Source organism: Drosophila elegans, unplaced genomic scaffold (assembly GCF_018152505.1).
Source record: "Drosophila elegans isolate 14027-0461.03 unplaced genomic scaffold, ASM1815250v1 contig_814, whole genome shotgun sequence".
NCBI lineage: Eukaryota > Metazoa > Arthropoda > Insecta > Diptera > Drosophilidae > Drosophila > Drosophila elegans.
This window is the reverse complement of record NW_024546167.1, coordinates 14,244,823-14,266,614: the sequence shown is the minus strand read 5'-3', so window position 1 is coordinate 14,266,614 and position 21,792 is coordinate 14,244,823. Positions and strand designations below refer to the sequence as shown.

The 21,792-nt window shown below is 37.7% G+C and overlaps 2 protein-coding genes across 4 annotated transcripts in view; one reads left to right on the top strand and one right to left on the bottom strand.

Annotated features, from left to right (window-relative positions):
• Positions 1-1,019: 1,019 nt before the first annotated feature.
• On the bottom strand, positions 1,020-2,837 carry LOC108149259 (intraflagellar transport protein 46 homolog). The gene is made up of 2 exons (XM_017276701.2): positions 2,369-2,837; positions 1,020-2,142 (listed from the first exon to the last, which is right to left on the bottom strand). Exons 1-2 carry the CDS (start codon positions 2,573-2,575, stop codon positions 1,075-1,077), a joined length of 1,275 nt encoding a protein of 424 aa, XP_017132190.1. The 5' UTR covers positions 2,576-2,837; the 3' UTR covers positions 1,020-1,074.
• Positions 2,838-4,441: 1,604 nt separating this feature from the next.
• LOC108149383 overlaps positions 4,442-21,792 on the top strand; it is a 42,750-nt gene continuing 25,399 nt past the window's right edge. For 2 of the 3 annotated variants that reach the window (XM_017276912.1, XM_017276910.1), the window contains exons 1-2: positions 4,442-4,937; positions 20,297-20,328. The gene's annotated coding sequence lies outside the window, so the exon portion shown is untranslated. The remainder of the gene's footprint in view (positions 4,938-20,296; positions 20,329-21,792) is intronic. The other variant, XM_017276911.1, reaches the window with a different exon arrangement.

Sequence of the window (21,792 nt, the reverse complement as noted above, 5' to 3'; positions counted from 1 at the left end):
AAATCGTTTAGGTTCTATTTTCCTTGCAAAATTTCTGCATTAAGGTACTTTTGTAGACCCATAAGATGATTAATTTTAGTTTGTTGCATTTAGTTTTCGAATACCAATTTGTAATTTCATAATACGAGTCGAAGAACATTTTCCAATGTAGGATATACTATTGCATTTAAATCCGATATTTGTTGGATAGCCCTCTCAAGCTAGCTTGACAAATTGAACAACCCCACTTACGTATTATGACATTTACAGATGTGATGCTGGTAAGCATTTGATTGTCCTCCCATTTTGTTCATAACAACCGTTTTGGCTCTCAATCACTAGACTTATTCCACCTTTAGTGCTTCCCTCTTTTGGTTATGGGTTGACCATTTACCCATCGATTTGTGGCCAGGTCCTGGAACAAAGAAGAAAAGAATGGGAAAAGTAAGGAGGCATCCCCATCGAGAGGGGCAAACAAACGCCGTCTGGCTGTCACTTAATCGAAGCCATTAGCGTTATTAGTGGTGCCAGTACCAGCCGATGCACTGAGAAATAAAGTGCAATAATTTGAATATGATAATTTGAATTTTTGGTGGGTATTCGATAAATCTGATCATAAACGAAATAATAATAATACAGCATAAGAGAACTAAAACTAAAATTCGAATAAATAAATAAATACAAAAATGAGTATACTTTTTTCAAAAAATTACCTTAAAATTTTAATATTGTCTAACAAGAAAGAAAAGTGATAAAAATACTATTTACTAAATTAGAGATAAATAAACAGATATGCATTATTTACACTATAAAAAATGATACCATACAACTTGTATTTAGATTTTAATTTGTAATGCAGTGTATATGGACAAAATTATTTGTGTTAGCCATTTTATTTCTCTTTTTTAGTTAGCCCATTCGTTAAATAGGAATGTAAGCTATAGTTTGTAACTATAGTTTGTAAACTATAGTTTATATATAAAGCTATAGCTATACAAATTTCAAGTTTACTTTACTTTTTGAATTGATTAATCAATATTTATTTACTTTAAGTTATACATGTTTTTCGGTTTTTTCTAAAAATTTTTGGTCAGCCTACTCCCACGCCTGACTTGCGGCCAAGTAAAGAGCAAAGAGTGTCTGGACATTGTGGATGTAGTCCGCCTGTGTCTCCAGGGGTCCTTCCACTCCGAATCTCTCGCAAAGCACTCTCACATAGTCAGCTAAAGAAATATTTTGCTGGAGGCAGGATCTGTAGGCCTGATCTAAGGCATTCTTGGTCTCATCATCGCCAAAAGATCTTGGCCAATCCTCCAAGAGCGCATCTATATCCTTTCTGGGCTGAGCATCGTACATGGATTGAGTCATGTGCACCTGTTCCACCTCCGAGATCCATTTGTCTATATCCTTGGCCGATCGGGCGGTGGGAACTAGAGAGGCGGAGGAGGCATGACGGGGATTACGGCCCATGCTTCCACTTAGTACCGATCGGAGTTTCATATTCAGGAGACTGGGTTCACTTTGAGTACCAGATGGTTCGTCGAGCAACCATAAGCCCAATTTTTCCAAGTGATCGTTCAACTCTTTTTGCCTTTGTGGTTGCAGAAGTGGAGGAGCCTGTACCTTCAGAAGGGCATCCACATCCCCCACAGCGGGTACAAATTCCGGGATAAAGGGTTGCAGATGAAACGGAGTGTCGATTGTCTGTGGGGTGTATTTAACAATATAGGGAAAAAGATCCTTGAGTTCCCCGGGTAAGGGTAGTTCTTCCCATTTATCCGGACTAATATTGAAGGATTGTTCATCCTGTCGCTCGGATCTTCCTCCTCCCCCAGCACTGCTCCTCATGGGCAGGGTTAACTTTTGGTGCGGTAGCTTGGCACCACCTCTGGCTCCTCCCGATCCCATTCCTCCACCCACAGCTGCCTCGTCGCTGCCGGAACTCATGGTGTCATCCTGCGGATGCTTCGAACTCCGATTGCTGTCCGGGCGCTTTTGGGTGCGGGGTCCTGGCACCAGACCCGTCATCCCCACACCCATGGTCATACCTTGGGGCAACTGCATCTCGCTGTCATCATCATCATCGCTGTCATCCGCCTCGTCATCGTGATCAATTATGTCCTGCAGTAGGCCATCGTCGTCCGTAGAGTTGCTTTGAAATTGCTGTGTGTACAAAAGGGTAACAAATGTGGGGTTTTAAGGTAACAAATTTTTAAAAATAAATAGAAGCTTTCAAAAAATGACTAACATTTTCACGAATTTGCTTTCAACCTACACGTATTTGGCTGAGTAACTTTAAATCAAAAAGACTTTTCGCACTGTCTCCATTTCAATTTACATATCACTTTTCATTAACAGAATTCACCGAAAAATATACTTTGCCACCTACCATTCGACGATGCCTGCCAGCGGCTGCTCTTTGTGCTCCTCCAGTGGCGCCTCCTGCCTCTCCCTCTCCGCCCACTGCTCCTCCTCCTCCTGCGGCACCCCCCCTGCCCCCTCGTTGGGGTCCACCATTTCGCGGCTCCATCTGAACACTGCTCAGATGCTTGGAGTCGGGTCCGCTGATTGTGATCTCCTCGTCGTAGAAGTTCATGGCCAAGACCAGCTGCGAGGACCCGGATTCAGATTCAAATAGCTCTCCAGCTGCGAGTCCTCTCAGGCTATTCTGTTTCCTTTCTCCCTTTTTTTGCCCACTTCCTGGTTTTCCGCGAAAATCCGCACAACACTTGTCTTGCAATTTTCCGCTCCTTTTGCAGGTGCTGAATCCTCGTCCTTGCTTCCTTCCTTCAACGCTGAGTTTTCTTTATGTCGAAAAATTCGGTGTTTTGCAGCGTTTTCCGTTTTGTTTTGGCTGCTTTTACTTGCTTACCTGCTGGAAACTTGTCAATTGCTTTGGCCAATGTCGGTGTCGATGTCGATGTGGTTGTCTTGGCAACGCACCCCACTGTGAGAAATTTTGGCTTATCCAGTCTGAATCTAGAAAAAAAAATTGTTTAGTGATATTTTTTTTCACTTAAAACCTTTTTTCACATTTAAAAGTTTTTTTTTAACTTTAAAACTTTAAAATCTGTAAAGTTATGGGATTTTTGTTTCCTTTATCAGTAAATGAAATTTTCAATAATAAAAATCAAATTATTAAGATAATGATAGAAGTACTAGAAATTATTTATTATATTTTAACCTTGTGCTTTTAAGTAAATAAATGTTTCGCATAAATGTAGTTGAACATATTTTTTCCTGCTAAAATTTTCTCGCTATGTATCAAGTGGTTGTTATTGTCATATCCTTTTTGGCCTGCGAAAACATTTACAGCTGAAACAGTGGCCCTTTGTTATGGGCGAGGGTTTTAATTACATTCAATTTTTGAACCGATTTACCATCACTCGCCGTTTTTCAGTCGGAGTCCATTTAAATAATTTGCCGCTCCTGTTTAAAGGGCGGTTTATGGCGGCGTTTTATTAATGAAAATGTGAAATTTTGTACACTTTTCTAAGGGCCGGCGCAAGGCTTGGCCAAATAGGTATACATTAACACAAGGCGCCGGAGTTTCACAAATTTCCAATATTTTTTCGTTTAAGATGAGATGGAGGGCTGGGAGGTTTTAAAAAAAAAAAACATATGTGGGGATTTACTTTAGATAAGGCTTGGAATATTAAAAAATTCTTCCCGCATAATGATAATCTCTTCTTTGTTTAACATACAATATAGAATTGTTTTTGTACGAAAATGGCTGATATAAAAATTAAAATATTTGCTCTTCTTTAAATGATAAACAGCTCACAGGAAGCTCCAAAATAAAAATAATTATTTAAGAATGATTTGTGACCAGTATCTTGTATGTTGTTGGTTGCATTTTAAAAGGCAGACATTAAAGATAGTAAATATAATATTTATTTTCTATAAGGAAATGATTACTAAATTTTTAAATGTATGCATTTAAATTTATTTAAAAATTTGTTGCCCCCCTGCCAATATTTTCTTTTTAACTGCGTCCATGCCTTCCATTCACACAATTTCCTCACAAACGCGCTCTTTCACACTCTTCCGCTCCCAAGCAGCAACAATTAAAACAAGAATGAAACACACAGTCGACCTTAAAATACCCCCTATGCAATGAATTTTTTCGAGGGCATCATACGACTGAATGTTAATTTAAAATATTTCATCATTTAAAGATTTAATAAACCCAATTTTATTAATTCAGATAGACTGGAATACAGTCAGACAGACATAGTCAAATCAGTTTGTCTGTTGCTGAGAAACAAAAAGATTAACAGACGCTATTCTGTTATTACTTACTTTTGAACAAATCCAATATACCCTTTTAGTCTACGAGTAATGGGTAAAACGAGAGAGCGGTACCATTCGCCCTGTTGGCCAGCACTCTGTTAGCACACTGTTAACTTGGGCTTACAGCGGCGGGAGTTCGTCACTTGTTTTCATCGCCATACATCGGCATTCGGTCTTTGAATCTTTTGGTGTGCGGACGTTACGTATCTTCCATTTCTCGACGCTCGAGATTCAAGTGCTCACATCCGAGTTTCGTCTTTGGGTATGTGTATATTGGTGCCGTTTTATCACGCTATCTCAGCAACAGCGATAACAGCAGCAGCATTGGCCACTAATTAAATGCTGAACTGAAGTGTCTGTGTGTCAATTGAATCTGTACGACTTTTGATTGAATTAAATTACGAATTACAAAATACAATAGCAATCTGCAATTAACGGTAATTAAGCCGGACCACCGCGGTAATTTAAACAACTTGATCGGGTGCCAAAAGATACTTTTTACACACACTCCGTTGGGATAATTAAAGGACAGTGCTTGCTTGTGTGTGTCCTTTTGGTGGAGTGATTGTGTGTACAGTGGTTGTGGAGGAATTTCTCATTAAACCGGCGCTAAAAGGATTACGAACCCGTTCATCTCCATCAGACTTGCAGCGGAGCAAATAACGGTAAGTTTCCGGGGATCCCCCAATAGATTTTCATTATCACACGGAAAAAAACTTAAACACAATTTCATGACATTGTTACTCAAAAAGTTCGTGCAAATTGGCTTAGCCATTTGGTGGAATGAAATTAAAAAACATTTATTTTTTGCTTACAAACCCATAATTATAAAAAAATGTAATTGTATGTTATGTTAAGAATTTATATACAATTTTTGTAATATGTTTCTCATCTTAAACGAATTATAATTGTAACTTTTGCTAACTGCTCTAACAGTATTAATTGCTGAAGGCATTTTAACAAATTAAAGCGATATTTAAATTGAAAAAATTTAGCTTTCATTTAGTTTTTTTTTTCACCGTGCACATCTTTAATTTCTCATCCGTTTTATGTGTTGGCTTTTCACGCGACCCTCGCAAGAGGTAAAAAGGGTTGACCATGTGCAGAGGGTCAATATGCTTTTGTTGAGGTTAAACTGTGCTCGGAGGATACAAATCCCGCACCGCTTTTGCCACCCACTTACCACCCCCTCCCAATGCGAGCCAAACAATGAAAACCCCCGAAAACTTGCCGGCAATAAAACGAAATTGTTTTGAATTATTGAGATCTGAAAAAGAGCGGCCTGTAACCGGATGGTCCCTTTCTGGTGTTGCCTTTTTTATTTTGTTTAAATATAATTTATATTTGGCGCATTTATGGCCGGGACCCCGGGACCCGGAAAAGGACTGAGCACTCTTATAGGTGTCTGGGGGCATTAACGGTTAACATGTTTGCGGTTTTTGATTGCTGCAAAGTCCTTTTATCAGCCCATAAAACGAGGGTCTCCCAAAGACTGCCACCCATTTTCGGGCCATACAGACACATGTTGGGCGAGGGGATGCAAAAAGGGGTATGTTTTGGAGTGGGTGTTGTGGTTTCTGCAAATTGGCGAAAGGTTTTATAGAGTTCAGCGGAGTAACGACCAGTTTATCAATTCCGTATGCAGCTTTAGTCATCGCCCGATAAGAGTTGTATGCAAACACGAAATCGGGTCGATGCACTGACAACAACAACGAATGAGGACTCTGGATAAAGATATAGAAAGGAATAAACAAAATTTTAATTAACTGATAATAAATGCATTCAAAGTTTAAGTAAACTTTGTATCATTTTTCAGAAACCATAATAAAAAGATGTTTAAGAAAAGCAAAATATTATCTAAGCATAATTTAATTTGATAAAAAGTTTTGTATTAAAAAAAAGGTCATTTTTTTCTACGCTCTCGAAGCTATTGCTTACAAATGCCTTAGTTTATTTTCTCCAAATGGTTTGATAAGCAACTCAAATAATAATTTAGCTATCCACTTTGCAACACAAACATACTCACGTACAAGCCAAGGTTTTATTAACCAAAAACCACCTCCCATTAATATCGACTTGAAGGGCATCAATTTCTCTTTGCCCTTCCACCAAAGCCAATTGCAATCTTTAACCAATATTAAGATTCATTTGCAGCGAGGAGAATCTAATTTCTTGACCAAATCAGCAGCGTCTGAGGTTATTAGCTGGCCAACCGCATCCAGAGTTCGACAGCACTGCGTGGCTAATTAATTTCCATTCAGTAAATGGAAATGCCGCTAAATTAATTTTCCGACAAAACGAGAGGGAAACAGACAGACAGATAGACGTTGAACAGAATGTAGCTGTAAGACCAACAAGGAGAAGGTACTAAAGGACAGTTCGTTTCATTGATATTTATACCAGCAAATAACAGAGCAGAAATAACAAAATATAATACATTACAAATAAAGTAAATAAAAATAAATAGGTCCCTCGTTCAATTTTAAAAGCCAAAAACATTAAACCCAAAAATAGCTAAACTGATTTGATCTCGTTAAAGAACCATTTAATCCTGCCAACAATTTTGTAGTAGTTTTGCACAATTTGTTTGATAATAAATATTATAAATTTATTGTTTCTTCTCTAATTTCTTTGATACGTACTGTAAAGACAAACCATTTATTTGCGGGCAATATAAATTCCTCGAGTTTTCTCAGCCATTTTTATTTGTATTTGTGGTCTGGACGGCTGCTGCTGTTGCTATTGCTGTTTATTGTAATTTTTTATGGTCCAGCTATGGTTCTTTTTGGCCCCATAACTAGCGACTGGCGACTTCGACCTATATAAGTGATTCTATTGTGCCCATCGTGCTTTGGACATTTCCCAGCCAAGGCCTAAAAGCAGACACTGCAAACACTTCCACTTTCGCTTTTCATTGTGTGTGGAAAATAAAGAAAATAAAGGAAAGGCAACAAAAATGTTTGCTTATCTCTTTGCCTACACATTTTTATGTGTGTTGTGCTTTGTTTCTGCGCTCCGTTGATGGGTGTCGGGTCTTAAGGATTCGCTCTTTTGGATTTTTTGGATAGTCATCAGCATGCAGAGCCACATGGCTTGGCACCTCCTGCTCCTCCACCTCTAATCTTCTTCAAGTTCAGCGAAAGCGAAAACATGGAGGAGGGTCACCATAAAAATGAAAATCGTCCTACGGTTGAAAGTTTGTCGTTTACCCGCAGAGGCAGCGAATTATGCCAGATTGGGTTTTATTTAAATTAGTTTTAGATTCCTTCGGGTGGAGCCGAGGCTCCAATGTTCGCTGAAGTGTTAAAACAGAGGATACAGAAATTGATTTTCGGGCTGAGATTGAGAACTTGAGGCGGCTTCGTCTTCGACTTCCATTGCCTTTACGGCCAACTCAGCTGTCCCCAAACCCCAAACGAGTTCCCCAGAAGTTTAGCCTCAGACTCGAATAAATAAACAATATGGTCGGTTTGGGGGCCAGAGGAATCGGATTTCAGTGTCGCCTATCAATGACAAATTGCACATGATTTTTACTGTCTAGCAAGCAAATGTTTTCATACGTCGACTGCTGCCAAAAACTCGTTGGGTGGGCTTTTCTTTTTTTTCTTTTTGATTGTCTCCCCAAGTGTCAGAAAACCCCTTTTCAAGAGAGGCAAGTAATAATGACAGTTTATTAAATGCCAATTCAGATCCACATCAGATGGCCATGGAAAGTTTGGCAAACAGAAAATAACACACAACTCTTGATTGCCGGCCAAACTTTTTTCGTTAACCTTTTCGACTGACCCGGAGTTTCCTTCTCATCAGCATAATCCCATGGGATGTGAGGGGGGCAAAACACACAACTTTCCCAAGCCAATTCAAAAAAAAAAACATACACACCCAACCACTCAAAGATAACTTTTGTAAACATCTCTGCCTGGAGAAACATCTCCCTCCAAGTCGTTGTATCATTTATCACTGCTTACACACCAAAAATATCATTTACATGGCAAAGGCTGTAAAAACAGAAAAGTGAAATGAATTATGTTGGAGGTGATGAAGTTATCATGGGGCTATCAACGCCACAGAGGCGGAAACCGTTCAAGCTGCCAATGAGATTGATTATACAAAAGGCGGAAAAGGCGCCAGGCACTTCCTCAGGTGACAATTAATAACAAGTGCATTTCCAAATCATTCCGAAGTCACAAGCTATCTCAACTGACTTTAAAGTTAGTATATATTTGTTTTTAAAATAGGGTGAATTAACCTTAACTTGTATAGTATCTATCGTTGATTTTGTACAAGTTGATTTTGCAAGAGAAATTGAAAATGTGGTGAAACTCTTGAAAACCATAAAAATCAATTTAAGTTAACCACTGATATAATCCAAGCCATTTTAAAGCCATCCTCTTCAAGCCATGCAAATAATTTGCAAGAAAAAAACTAGATCAAGTTCGTTAAACTTTATTACTCCTTAAAATGGTTTCCTATCAATAAACGGCAAAAAGTATTTAAACTTAATCAAAAACTATCTTAAATCACAGTTTCTGAAGAAAACTATGCATTCTTTTCCCAAATTCTGCTGTAGTCTGGAACTTGTTAATAACCAATTTCTAAGCAAAGTTTTTGTGCTGCCTGTGTCTTTGATTGTTATGTCTTCGCCAACGTTCTGCTGTATCATATCTCTTTCGCTTTGTCATTCTCTGGTATTCCAATAAACAGTTTTAACGCTTTTTTGTTCTTTTCTTTTGCCGCCACATGATTATTATTATGCTGACCCATTTTGCTCGGTATATATACTTAGTGTGATTTTCAATTACCAAATTACTGACCCCAAAACCGATTACTAAACATGCCATAACTACGCTATGCTTTATGTACACCAACCACAAGACGATTGCTTTATCAGCAAAAAGTCAAATGGAGCACCATAAAGAACAGTTACAGCCGAAGAAAAGAAATATATTGACTTGGAAATGGAATTCAATTCCTTTTCGTATCAATATCAATACCAATGGAGGTGGCCTAGTCAAGTGTATAGTGGTCTGTGTTTGCCTTAGATAACCAATCTAAGAACCAAAAGTATCTACCCCCTTTAAATACCAATCCCCTTGGGTTCTTTCCATTTCGAGCAATACAAAGAAATCGCTGTCGATTAATTTCGGTTCCCTCATATTTATTTTTTCCACCAAATTATGAGCTCATCAATGGCTTGGACAGGTTGGCGCTAACGATTTGAATACTTAGCTTTATTTATAGGACTTATCAGCTAAATCTATATATATGCACAGGAAAAAATAAATCGTCTTAAAAGTAATAACAAATCGTTTCATTTCTTAACTGACCATACATATTTTTAATTAGATCTCTAACTGCTGAAATAAAAAAAAATATTTGTAAGATTTTTTTTGCTATTTCAGAAAGCTTTTAAATATTTCTAACTGGAAATATCTTAAGTTTTCTATTTAGAAAATTTTTAAAAATAAAAATTTAATAGAATATAAATTTTTTCTTCGTTTGCGTTATTGTCAGTATATCTTTTTTCCAAACCTTTATTTTATTTTGCAATTTGTTGAGGCAGTCAGCTGTTGTTGACTCTTCGCTGAGTCAGTTCCTTAACGTTCTGTTCTTTCCGCTGCCTTTGTGCTGTTCGACTTTTATCATTTTGATGTCATCGCGCGGGTTCTTGGCTCATAAAAAATCGTCTTACGGTGTTTGCTTCTTATGAAACCTTTTTCTTTCTCCACTTTTTAATTCTTCATTCTTGTTGTTTGGCTCGAGTTAGTTCAGGCGTCAGCTGGTCGCACCATAATTTTAATTAAAAATCGCTTAAAATCCTTGGAAAATCATTTAAACAAGGAAGAGCGAGATTAAGATGCATAGATAAAATAGGCAAGGAGGGTGGGAGGTGAGCGAGTGACAACACGTGGCAAATTGTTTGTGTGTACTTGTATCTGGCAAAAGTTTTCAAACTTTAGAGAGAACAAATTGAAAGCTTCGAAAGTTGCAGCGGGCTAAAAAGTATCTGCAAGATAAAAAAAAAATACCACATAGAGAAGTTGAAGTTTTATGCGCATGCAGTTTGGTATTTATCTGGTTTTTGTTGTTGAGTGATACTTTGCTGCATTAACATAAACAAACGGAGGCAAATTTCACAATTGACCAAATGTGGAGCATTAATCCGTAATCCATTGTCGTCTCTTTCGCTCTTTCGCCTTGTGGGGTGCGTCACCATGGCGTATGATGAATTTGACGCACGTGCTTGTCACACGTCACTGTGGTGGTTGTATGGCTTGTTGTAGTTGCTGTAGATATGCCTTTGTTATCCTGTCAGGTTTCGCTGATGGCGTTGTCAACATGCTGCACGTAACGTGTGTTTCCCTTTTCATATCCTTACAATTAAGCGGCAAATTTCGTTTGTCATTGTGTTTGCAACCACGATGAGAGGCAACTTCCGGCAAGCGGAATCGGGAATTAGCAGATATTGGCCTGAATCACCTTCCTAATCAACATTAATGGCTAAATTTGAAGTAGCAGTTGAAAAAACTTAATAATAATAACTTTATTACTTACCTGTGTTATTGTACTTAATATATTTTAAATATTTTTCGGACTTCGAGATATTCTTTAACAATTTCGAGAAAAACATTTTGAAAAATGTATTTAATTAGAAATTTAAATAATTTAAAAAAATAACTTCTAGAACCGAAAAGGGTATTTAGAATTTGCAACTTTATACCACTTGTACAACCGATTCCCACTTGTGTATTTTTATGTAGCACTTCCCCTTGTTTGTTCGTGCATACTTCAATCAAATCTGTTGTTGCTGTTGCTGTTATGCCTGCGGCTTACACAGACAAATGCAGGAATTATCATACGCACCGTTGACCCAAATTTTTTAAACCAAACCAAAAAACACCCTTGAATCAGCAAGACACAAAGACGAGCCCACATGGCGAGGCAGAGTCATTTCGAAATAATATATTTGGCAGCACGTGCGGAGCAGAAAGAGAGGGCACGATGGCAGCAGAACGAGATGGGGAGCGAGAGGCTAGAGGGTTGCCATTCATTATGCTTAGTTTTTGGGGCGCGGTTATGTCCCCTCGAATTGGGTCAGCCCCTCCAAGAGACCTCGAACAATATATGCAGTTTGTATATTGTATAAAAAATATAGTCTAGCATTATGGAATGGCATTTCGCAACGAGTTTGTTTCATATTCTCATCCAAGTTGGCCCTCGAGGGCTCACACTGATTCGCATCCTCATTCTCAGTCTTTGCTCATTAGGAGACAAAGCGCGACTTTCTCTCGGCCCTGCCACTTTAGCCTGCTTTTAGGCGCTTCGGCTAATTATGAGGAAAATTCGTCCAACATCTGCAATGCCCCTCTCCCCCATTTCACTGGCGAAAGTGTTGGCAAGTGAACTCAGTTTTGGAGGATGCATTTTATTTACGACAAAGTGAGCTTGCCGCCAGCTGTGTGCCACAACATTTGAAGGGGTAACTAGGGGGGCTTGGGTCTGTGATGCCAAGAGAAATGGAAGTGGCAAATTGTCTTTTTGGCAGAGGGGAGAGATTAATTTATAAGCTTTCTGAGAGAATCCACTTAAGTGGAAAGGGGTTAAGAACTGAGGTTTTTTCTAAATTGCATTGTTTTAAACTTTAAGAGAGTTGGAGTTTGTGGTTTTGGTGCTGAAGGAGTGATTATATTTAAGGAATTTTTGATCAATTTAAAATTAGATGCAAAAAAAAGTTGTTGGATAAAAAGTTTTTAATTATACCAAGTTATATAAGAGCCCTTTACAAGTTTTACATAACTATTAACATATTTTGTTTTATTGATTTAAGTGTCTCTAATAATTTTTCTTAAAATTCAAATTCAATAATTTTCTCGAAGATTATTATTATTTTGTCTTTGTTTAACAATTATTAGACAATGGATTTTCTTCGTCTTCTTTGGTCACTATCAAACAGCCTTCCCCCAATCCGCATTCCATCAAAATCAGAGATCTGCCTATCAGGCCAAAGACCCTATCGAAAGTTGATCACTTGAGTAGCTAAATGCCTTGTCTTCTTGTCTTGTCGTGCCTTGTTTAATTTCTGGTCAGCAGCTAACAAAGACTAGATTTTGACAGCTCTTTCTCTCCGCTGGCCATAAAAGGCGGCCCAATGAGCCTTACATAATCCCGCCGGCCATTGAGCATTTCTCGCACATGGCGCTGCTGCCCCATTGTTTGTCTGTCATTATTAATCCAATTAGTAGTTGTAGTAGAACGTGGAGCGGGAGCGGGAGCGGGAGAGGGGAAATTAGGCGCGGGTTGCACAACCCAGAAACGTGCCCCAAAGGAAATTGGGTCGTTATGTGGCACGAGACCGCGAGCGGCGAGAATCGAAACCACTTGCAACCACAGTGGCCAATTGAAGGCGAAGGGGAGCAGCATGTCAGGGGTAAGCGGCTTACACTCGGCTACTTAGCAACCGGCATTGTCTCAGCCAGTATGCTAATGATGTTCGATGGTGACATAAGCGCCCAACTTGCATCCACTGCAGCCAGATGCGGTGGGAAAAGGTCAAGTTCAATCAACGCGAACTGGTTGTAATTAAGGCAAAATCTTCATGTTCTTGTGTGAAGGTACTTGGAAAAATCAGACTCTAAAATAAAAGCAAAAAATAATACTTTTGAATAGGGTACAATGTTTACCAAAGGTTCATTTAAATAATTATATGTTTATCTTAAGGCAATTTTATTATATTCTTAAAAATAATAAAATTAATTGGATAGAAAAAGTATATCAATAAAAAATGAACAGCCAAACGTTTTTTGTAAAAGAAAATATGGAATAAATTTTAAACCTTACACTTTTTTTTATATGGCAAAAGTTTTTTTATAAATTTTTTGAGTGCTCTTCTGTATGCGATTAACCGTTTATTAATTAACTTAGAATTTTCCCCACTTTATTCTAATTGTTAAGTGGGATTTTCTTTGTGTTTTTATTATACTCTCTTAGTAATTCAACGTGAATTATAACCACAATTGCACTTGTGGACGTCTGTTGCTGTTGTGTATTTATAGTTTAATTATTTGCTTGTTCGACTCTATTTAGACAAGTGTTCTCCCATTTATAATGAGGTTTTATGAGGTTAATGCGAACATTTAATTCGCTGATTGTTGAAGTACTTTGTGTTTTTATCGGTTCGGCGAGTGAACGTGCTGTTTATGATATTTATGCAGATGTGGAAGAGTCTGTAATATTTCTAGCGTTTTTAATTTAATTTCTAATTTTTTACTGAGGAAACAATACATTTTTGATAAATAAATTCACTTGAAAAAGACGGCGATATTTTATCAGCTTTTGGGAGTTTCGAAACATTTCCCATTGGGTATTATCAGGGGAATTTCAATAAACTTATAACCGAATACCATTTTGTTTTTCTCGTTTTGAAGCCAACACTGATTAAAGTCGTTTGTGTTTTATCAATATTTGCTTCATTTATTTCCAACATATGTTTTCCAAAGTGTGATGTATTCCTTCTGTTCTATATCTTAAATAAATTGCCACCAACTGACATCGTCTGATAGCTCAATATTTACTTGTTTACCATTCTCAAGCAACAAACAAATAGACATTTCAACCATCATATTTGAGTTCTTAAATGTTGTTTTAACCTTTGCCACTTATGGTTTGAACCTAAGCTGATTTACCTTGCAACTTAGACCTAAAAAAACATTGAAGACTGACCGGTAGAGACAACCCTCATGACTAATCGCATCAGAACTGTGACCACATATACTGAAAAATATTAATCATCAAGAGAAAAACTAGCGGAGAAGGAACAGACATGAAAAACGAGAAAAGATTGAAGATAGTTCGTAGAGAATTACAATTGCGGTTGGTAATCACGATGGATGCGATGCACATAAAAGCGCTTCTACATGCGGACGAGGCATTGGCATTGATTGAAGAACCACTCATCCCATACACACACTCAATCCCGGCGATATTTGCATAAGTTGTTGAACTTTAGATAAACGTTCATGCCAGTCGGGTGTCGGGTGTCGAGTGTCAAACTATCGTAGAGGTTCAATGGGTAAAAGTGCCACAAAGCTAGAGTTTTAATTTGGCCCCGCCTCGAGGCTCTTTCTCTCAAGTGGACGAGCTATTCAATGGAGTTATTGCTTCGGATAGATCCATTTTGATTTGCATAAAATGCCGCTGGGTCTGCGGGTTGTTCAAACTACCACAACTTTTGCCACCTGGCAAAAACTTTGACTCAAATTGCTTCGACCTGCGGCATGGGGGTCCACAACTCAATCCCTTAAAAGCGCCTAACAACAAAAAATAAACGTGAAAATCAACAAAAATTTGTGCATTTCAACTGTGAACGTGACATTCATGAGAAATTTTCGAATGAACACAAATTTCTAGCGAAATATGAATAAAATTGATAAATGAAAGAGCCATTTGTGTGAGTCTGTTGTAGACATTTTTCGTTATATATTCCTTAATGTTTTTGTCTTCTTTTTGCTTTTAAAAGGAAATAAGAGATATTTTGAAATAAGACAATTTCTTTGACACGTACATTAGCTTCTGAGCTGCTTTTGATATATATTAACAACAAAATGTAATAATCAAAATGTATATCTAAACTCACAAATAATAAAATTTTGTTTACTCAAAATATAGTTACTTTTAATCTTATATTTTCTTCAAGGTACATTTTTAGTTTATTTTAAAATGAATCCAATATTGTAAGACTCTTATTTGGTTTTGTAATTCTGGGAAATTTTAGGCAGGGACCTTGGTGACCTTAACATATTTCTAAAGCGTCTCTTGTAATCTTTTCTGGGGTCGTCGCCAGTGTATTTATATCTCGGCCTTAATCAGCCACATTCCTCTCGTGATTTCTTGTCTTTACATTTCTGTCAACATTTTCGAGGCTGCTGGTGACTTCCACCGCCCAGTCTCCACCCAGTCACCACCCATCTGCTGATAAGCAGCGAAGCAGCGATGAAAGCGGAACACAAACTCAAACGACATTATCATAATTGCTTATGCTTCATTACATATTTGCCGGCGAGTACATGGCGGTCATACAGATAGGCTTAAAGCAAAAGTGCTCCGTGCTCTTCTAGCAAACAGAAAACCTAACCAAACACGGTAGTCGAACCAGCTTTTGTCGACTCAGCTCCTCCAAAAAAAAAAAAAATAAAAACAAAAAAAATAGAAACCCATAATCATTAAACAAACAAGCTGATAATACAAAAGCCACATAAATAAGCGCAAATATTTGAGACAAGCAACGAGAGCAGACAATCGTGTGCCCACACATAAGTGCAGATAAAGATAGAGATCGCCAAAAGGCAACTCGAAAGAAACCAATAAACGGGGCAAACTTAGGCACAGAACAAAAATCCTTTTTCAAGTCAATGTTTTCAACTGAAAAACAGGAAAATAAAACGTCATTAAAGTCAGAGAATAAATGTTGATTACTTTTTTTTTTTTTCAGTAAATTTTGAAGCTAATCGAAAACTTGGACGTATGAAATATGATCTTAAATTGAAATCTGCTCCCAACTTCTACAATAGCCTTAAGCTAGTTGGTAAAATGGTTTAATTTAAATAATATTTTTTTTCCTGTGTAAGAATCTGAATTGGAAACCATTTCAGAGTCTTACTTAAACTCCGATTTCGAGTCGGATGCAGGCGAGGACTTATAAGACTTTAGTAGCCGTTTAAGTCGGTCGGACTAACGGTTACAGCCCGCCCCAAAAAAGGGCATGGTCTCCGCGGACATGGAGCAGCAGCCCATCCGCATCTAAAAATCATCGCCATGTGTGTCCACTTTTTTTTTCCCCCTCAACTGTTATATTTTTTTCTATTTCTGGCCCCGTGACTTGGCGATTTTATTTTCGCTCCATTTGTGGCCATAAATATTCAGTCAAGTGTCATCGTTGTGGCATGTCTAGTGGAGTTTGAAATGAAATAGATGCAGGCAACTCTGGTGGAGAGTAACAAAAAAAAAACGCCAAGCATATGAGAAGGCTTAAAACGAGTTAAGTCACTTCTGTGGTCGCGACCAAGTGGCCTCCTCCAACTGCTCCGCCTCCGGGTCTCCGGTGCTCCGGTTCTCTGGTCCTCCAAGCCTCAATCCCGCGAATTCCCCGCTCCCCCCTCCAACTTTCAACTGCCTGCCAATTGTGGCAGCGCCAAAGATTTCGTTCGCTGTTGTGTGTGACCGCAGCTGAGACCCGCAGGAGATGTACACAAAGAATAACGCATTCCTAGTTATTTCAGTTAGTTATTTTTTTTTATTATTTACTATATTAATAGGTTTTTTAAGTTATTGGTGTTGAAAATTTACCTAAAAATCTATACCGGTAATATTTAATTGTCTTTATTGTGTGTGAAATGTGTTCTTCATGAATATTACTAATTTATGTTGAATATAAATATAGGTTTTTTTTGCAATTCTCTTAAAATGTTGCATAAATATGCATATTTATATATTTATTTTCTGTGTATTAACAAAAAATAAAAAAGTCGTGGTGGAGAACGAAACAATGTGGCCAACACAGATGGGTCAGACTCAAAGGGGGGCTGGTTGAAAAAAAAAAAAGTGGCTGTGGTCGCTGTAGCGGGTGTTAGGGCAAAGTTATGGCGTTGGCAAAAGCATTCCAAGAGAGCTTAGCAAAAACGAGGGACTCGTGCAGCGTGGGAGGCTCGATGAAGTTATCTTCGCTGAAGATGAATAAATTTTGCCAAGTGTTGGCATAACCTGTGGACAGCCAAAGGATGTAGATTATCGTCGATAAACACGAGGGATTGTTGAGCACTGATGTCATGGGAAGATAAATAAAGATTTGAGTGGGTGAGTTGGGATTTAAGCGAGGCTGGCAATTTCAAATTAAATCTCGATGTAATTATTATTTGAGGGGAAGATAAGCGAGGTAGAAAATTCAAATTAAAGCTTGAAATAATTATTTCTTTTGAGACACTTTGAATGTTATTTAACAGAAATTAGAATTAAAGTGTTGCAATATGTTGTTTCACTTATGAAAAGTTACAAGAGAAATCGTTCTATTATTGAGAGCAATCAACTCTGTCTTCAAGGCAACTCCTTCAACAGCCCTCGTTGTTAAGCAGAAGCACTCACGGAAGTGCAATGCATGTAAAAGTCATGAATATGATGAAGTATTCAAAGCAGATACAAAAACACTCTTACACACACATGCTCCATAACTCCTTGGCACAGGAAGCTGGCAGGATTAACTGGCCACTTGAACACGATTAAGAGCGAAAGGGACAGAGAATCGGAGATATATAGTATGAAGGAAGATAGCTAAAAGTGAGTTATTGAGATGCTGGGAAGCTTATTCAGATTACTAATCATTGAGCACTTATCGAGCAATGAACATCAGTCTCGCACAGATAGATAGAATTATAGCTCAGCCTCTACCCATTTCTTGCTTGCAATCTACCCCTCTCTTTCTGGCAGTCTACTCCGTTCTTTACCCCTCTCTTTCTACCACTCTACCCTTCCTTCTCTCTCTCTATCAGCTCAATCACTCGCACGTGCTTGCGGGTTAAAGCGGTTGTTCACGCTCAATTTGCATACATTTCATTTAGCCGGTGAACGTTGCTCTCCATCCATCTCTTTCTACCGCTCTATGCCTCTCTCTTTTCCTAAATTATTGCCTGAATTATATATTTGTTTCTTTTCGGTTTGCTGGATTGCTCAAAGTGCACGGCCAGGTCACGTTTTTGATATTTCATTCAATCAAAACAAATTGCTCTGGTCCGAGCCCTGGTCCACCGCTCTTAAATAAATACAAAAATATACCACAACAATCTAAAATAAAAAAAAAATCACCCAACCAAACCCAGCGGCAAAATCTTTTTGCGGTTAACTTATTTCAGCGCCCAGGTCGTTAGGCAAACGACCGTAAAAAATGCTCAGATCGTAAAATAGAAATTAGATTAAACATCATAAAAATGCAAGTCCCAAGTCACTTAAATAATAGCCCAAAAAATTGGACCGGCAGGGGCGTGGCCCGAAGGAGTTTAAAAATTGGAAATTCTTGGCCAAGCACTTAACTAATTGACAATTTCCAACTGAAAAGGAAAAACTTTTCGCCGCTCTTTTGTCGTTTCTTTTTGTAATAATCCAAAGTCAGTCATTTCGTCTAAGCCATTAAAAAATTAATTGGCTGTCTTCCCTTCGGGCGGAACACGCCCCATACATCGCACTAATGCCGCTTTTAGCCAAGTTAAATGTTTCCCATCCAGAACAAACGCCCCAGAAGAACAACGCCAACAACGCAGAACAGCAAAAAAGGGCTTGTCGTCGTCGTTGTTAAAAAAAGGGAAATAAAATGCTTGGAAAACCTGAGAAAAACTAACTGAAGAAAAGGAAACAAAAATATAAAGTGATATTGGCACCTACAAACACCCTGCCAAATAGTAACATTTGAAACTACAAATTTATTATTTTGACAAAAATTGACAAATTCACAAGAACAAACTAAAAAGTAAATGTGACCTTAAATTAAAGCTTAACCTGTTTTAGTTTGACTAATTATTTAACTATCCGAAACTTAATCCATTTTTAATTGACTCTCTCGATTTTATATTCCATTCTAATTGGGTACATAATACCACTTTGATTGAATAATTTATTTAAGAATATTTAAATATAATAAAATTTTAATTATGCTTACTCTATCAGCTTTTGTTGGCTAACTAAGTTATGAATAAAGTCCGAAAATATTTCCTTCCTCATTGCAAACTTCCTGTAAAATCTTTGTATACCCTTTTTGCCCTACGGCACTTGAGAAAACGTTTAATCTTGCCACAAACTTCTAATTTTTATTGCTTCGCTTTGTCATTAGCTTTTTGTTTTTATTTTCTCAACAGTTTGTTTGTTTGTTTCGCCAGTTGTTTTGTTCGAGTGGTTCGCCAATTGCTTGGCTGACCTTTTGTAGAAACCTCTCCAATTATGAGGTTTTGGTACGAGTATCTCTCTCACTCAATTTGGCGCAATTTGTGCTTTGTTTTTGCCAAATTCGTTTCATTGTTTATTGTTTACACGGCGTGGGATGATCAAACTGACGCATGCATTCGATATTTTTGGCTTACTTAACTTTACAAAATATATAAACAGACATACTCTATATTATATATGACGCAGATTGTGAGAGGATAAGATAAGATTCTGTAAATAATTCCCACTTCCGTTGCCGGGCGACCTTCCGGAACCTGAACAATTGATATCAATTAGTGCGGCAAGTGAATCACTCTAGAATTCCTAATTGATAAGTCAAAAGGTTCTGATTAAGCTCAGACATAAGTTATGGGTGGGAGTAGGAAGAGGGGTACAGCTGGAGCATTGCTCTTTATAAAGTTGTCGGGACTGCACGTTTCTCACATCAGTTGAAGGCATTTTTATGCACTTCATTTATGAATGACAAGCCTTCATATTTTTTCTTTTTTTGCCCCTTTAGCTGGGAAATGCGCAAACTGGCAAACTGGGGAAAAGAGTCCAGGGCAACCCTTAACCGTATATAGTCCGTTCTGGACCTGCCATTCCATCCAGACAGTGTACAAAATTTTAATGAGTTGGAAATTTAATACCCAGAGAAGATTGCAATGGCGGGCTTTTGGACTGCGGTAGGTCAGCCCACCGAAGCGCAAACGATTCAATTTTGCTCCCAGCGAACTCTTAAATTTATCATGAATTTAATTGAAATTGAAAAATGGAAAATGGAAAAAAGAGAACGAGTCAGACAAAATCACCTTGAACTTGTCTAGAGAATGTCGTCATTTGATTTGAGTTTGTGGGCTTGGAATATACTCGTATACTAAGCCTCTCAGTTAATTTCGCATCAAAAATTATTGCTTCCGCTTTTTCTTCGCACAATGCGCAATTTCTCGCAGATAAATGTTTTCAGCTCAGTCGCAGTTTAAATGTATTTATGCCTATTCTTAGAAAATTCGCAAAGCAAATTTTGATTAATATTTGTATATCTTCTCCCTTCTCTTTGCAGTTTCTTCTTCGAGTTCTTCATCGACCGGAAACGTGAGTTCCCAATTAAAAATCATTTGACATGTTGTGCTTAACCCAATTCCGCCTTCAAGTCATTTAAACTTGAAAGCTAAAGTTTTATTGCGTAATTTTATGTGCGACTCATTTTCATTATCGTTGCGATTTCAAGTCACATGATCTTAAATTCCGTTTACGGCTCTAATAATAATTAGCTGGCAACGAGTTGGAAACTCGTTAAAAATCCCCAAATGGGGTAGAGACCCCATCCCGCTCTCACACTATCTCTTCTAATAGTCCCATCCCGCTCTGTGGGAGTTTTAATTGTAGTTTAACTCTCAGAAATAAATTACGTTGCTTGAAAGTTTTCGTAGCTCTTTGTTTTGCCTTTCTGGCGGTTTTTGCTGCTAAACAGTTTTGGTTTCGGCTTCTACCTGACAGTCTGAAAATTCTGAGAATTTTTAAATTGCATATTGAGTAGCACATTTTTTTCAAACCAAGAAAGGGGACAGTCTGATTTACGAGCGGCTTGGTGGCTTGATATGAAAATTGTGCGAAAAAGTTAAAGGAAGTGGTGTTGAAAAGAATATGCAACAGGGGGAATAGATATTATAATTATATGTATAGATTTTTATGAGTAAGCCATATAATATATTTAGGCATTGAAAAAAATGTATTATGACAAAGTTTCAAGGCGACAGGTTCAAAAAAATATCATTATTAAATGAGGTTGTTAGCGTTTAAGAGGTAATGAATTATTGCTGTTTATATTTTTTAAGCAATAACATACAAATATTTGCAAATAGACCGTTATATTTGAGATTAACAAAAGCTCATTAAACTGATATTTCCATTTGGTGTCACCTTCATAACAATTTACTTGCTGTTTATTCCTACTCAATATTTTTGTTTTTTGCGCTATTTTTCACTGATTGTCCATGCAATTCTCGATTCTGTCGTAATGCAGGTTTATTACAAAAACTTGCTTTATGCAATCGCATTGGCGTGTCAGTCATAAGTTGCTTATACAACTGAAATATGGAAGATACACTCGTTCTCTCTAGGCATCCAACTGTATCCGAGGGATACATCAGTCTATCTATAGCTACACAATTATAAATTGCAAATAACTGTGAGTTGAGTTGAGTCAAGTTTAAAGTCACGTTGAGTGGACCGATCGAGGTGGTTCTAAGGGGGATTTCTGTCCGGTTCTTTGGAACTTGATCGCGCATCCGAAAGGCACACATGTGACCTCCAGCTGAACGGCTTGGGTTCTTGACGGTGGGAAACAAACAAACTTTGCATTGATAGGGGAATTAAAAATAATTATGATGACGTTGAGTTTGTTTCCCAAGTTGCATAGTTAAGTGTTTCGTTTTGTTACTATTTTTGTTTATCTAAGTATTTAAGGCTTTGTTGATTTTCCTCTTTCTCTGTTCCATGGCATGACATCATCCAGTCGAATTGCAGTAAAGTAAACTTCCTTTTGTTATTCTCTGC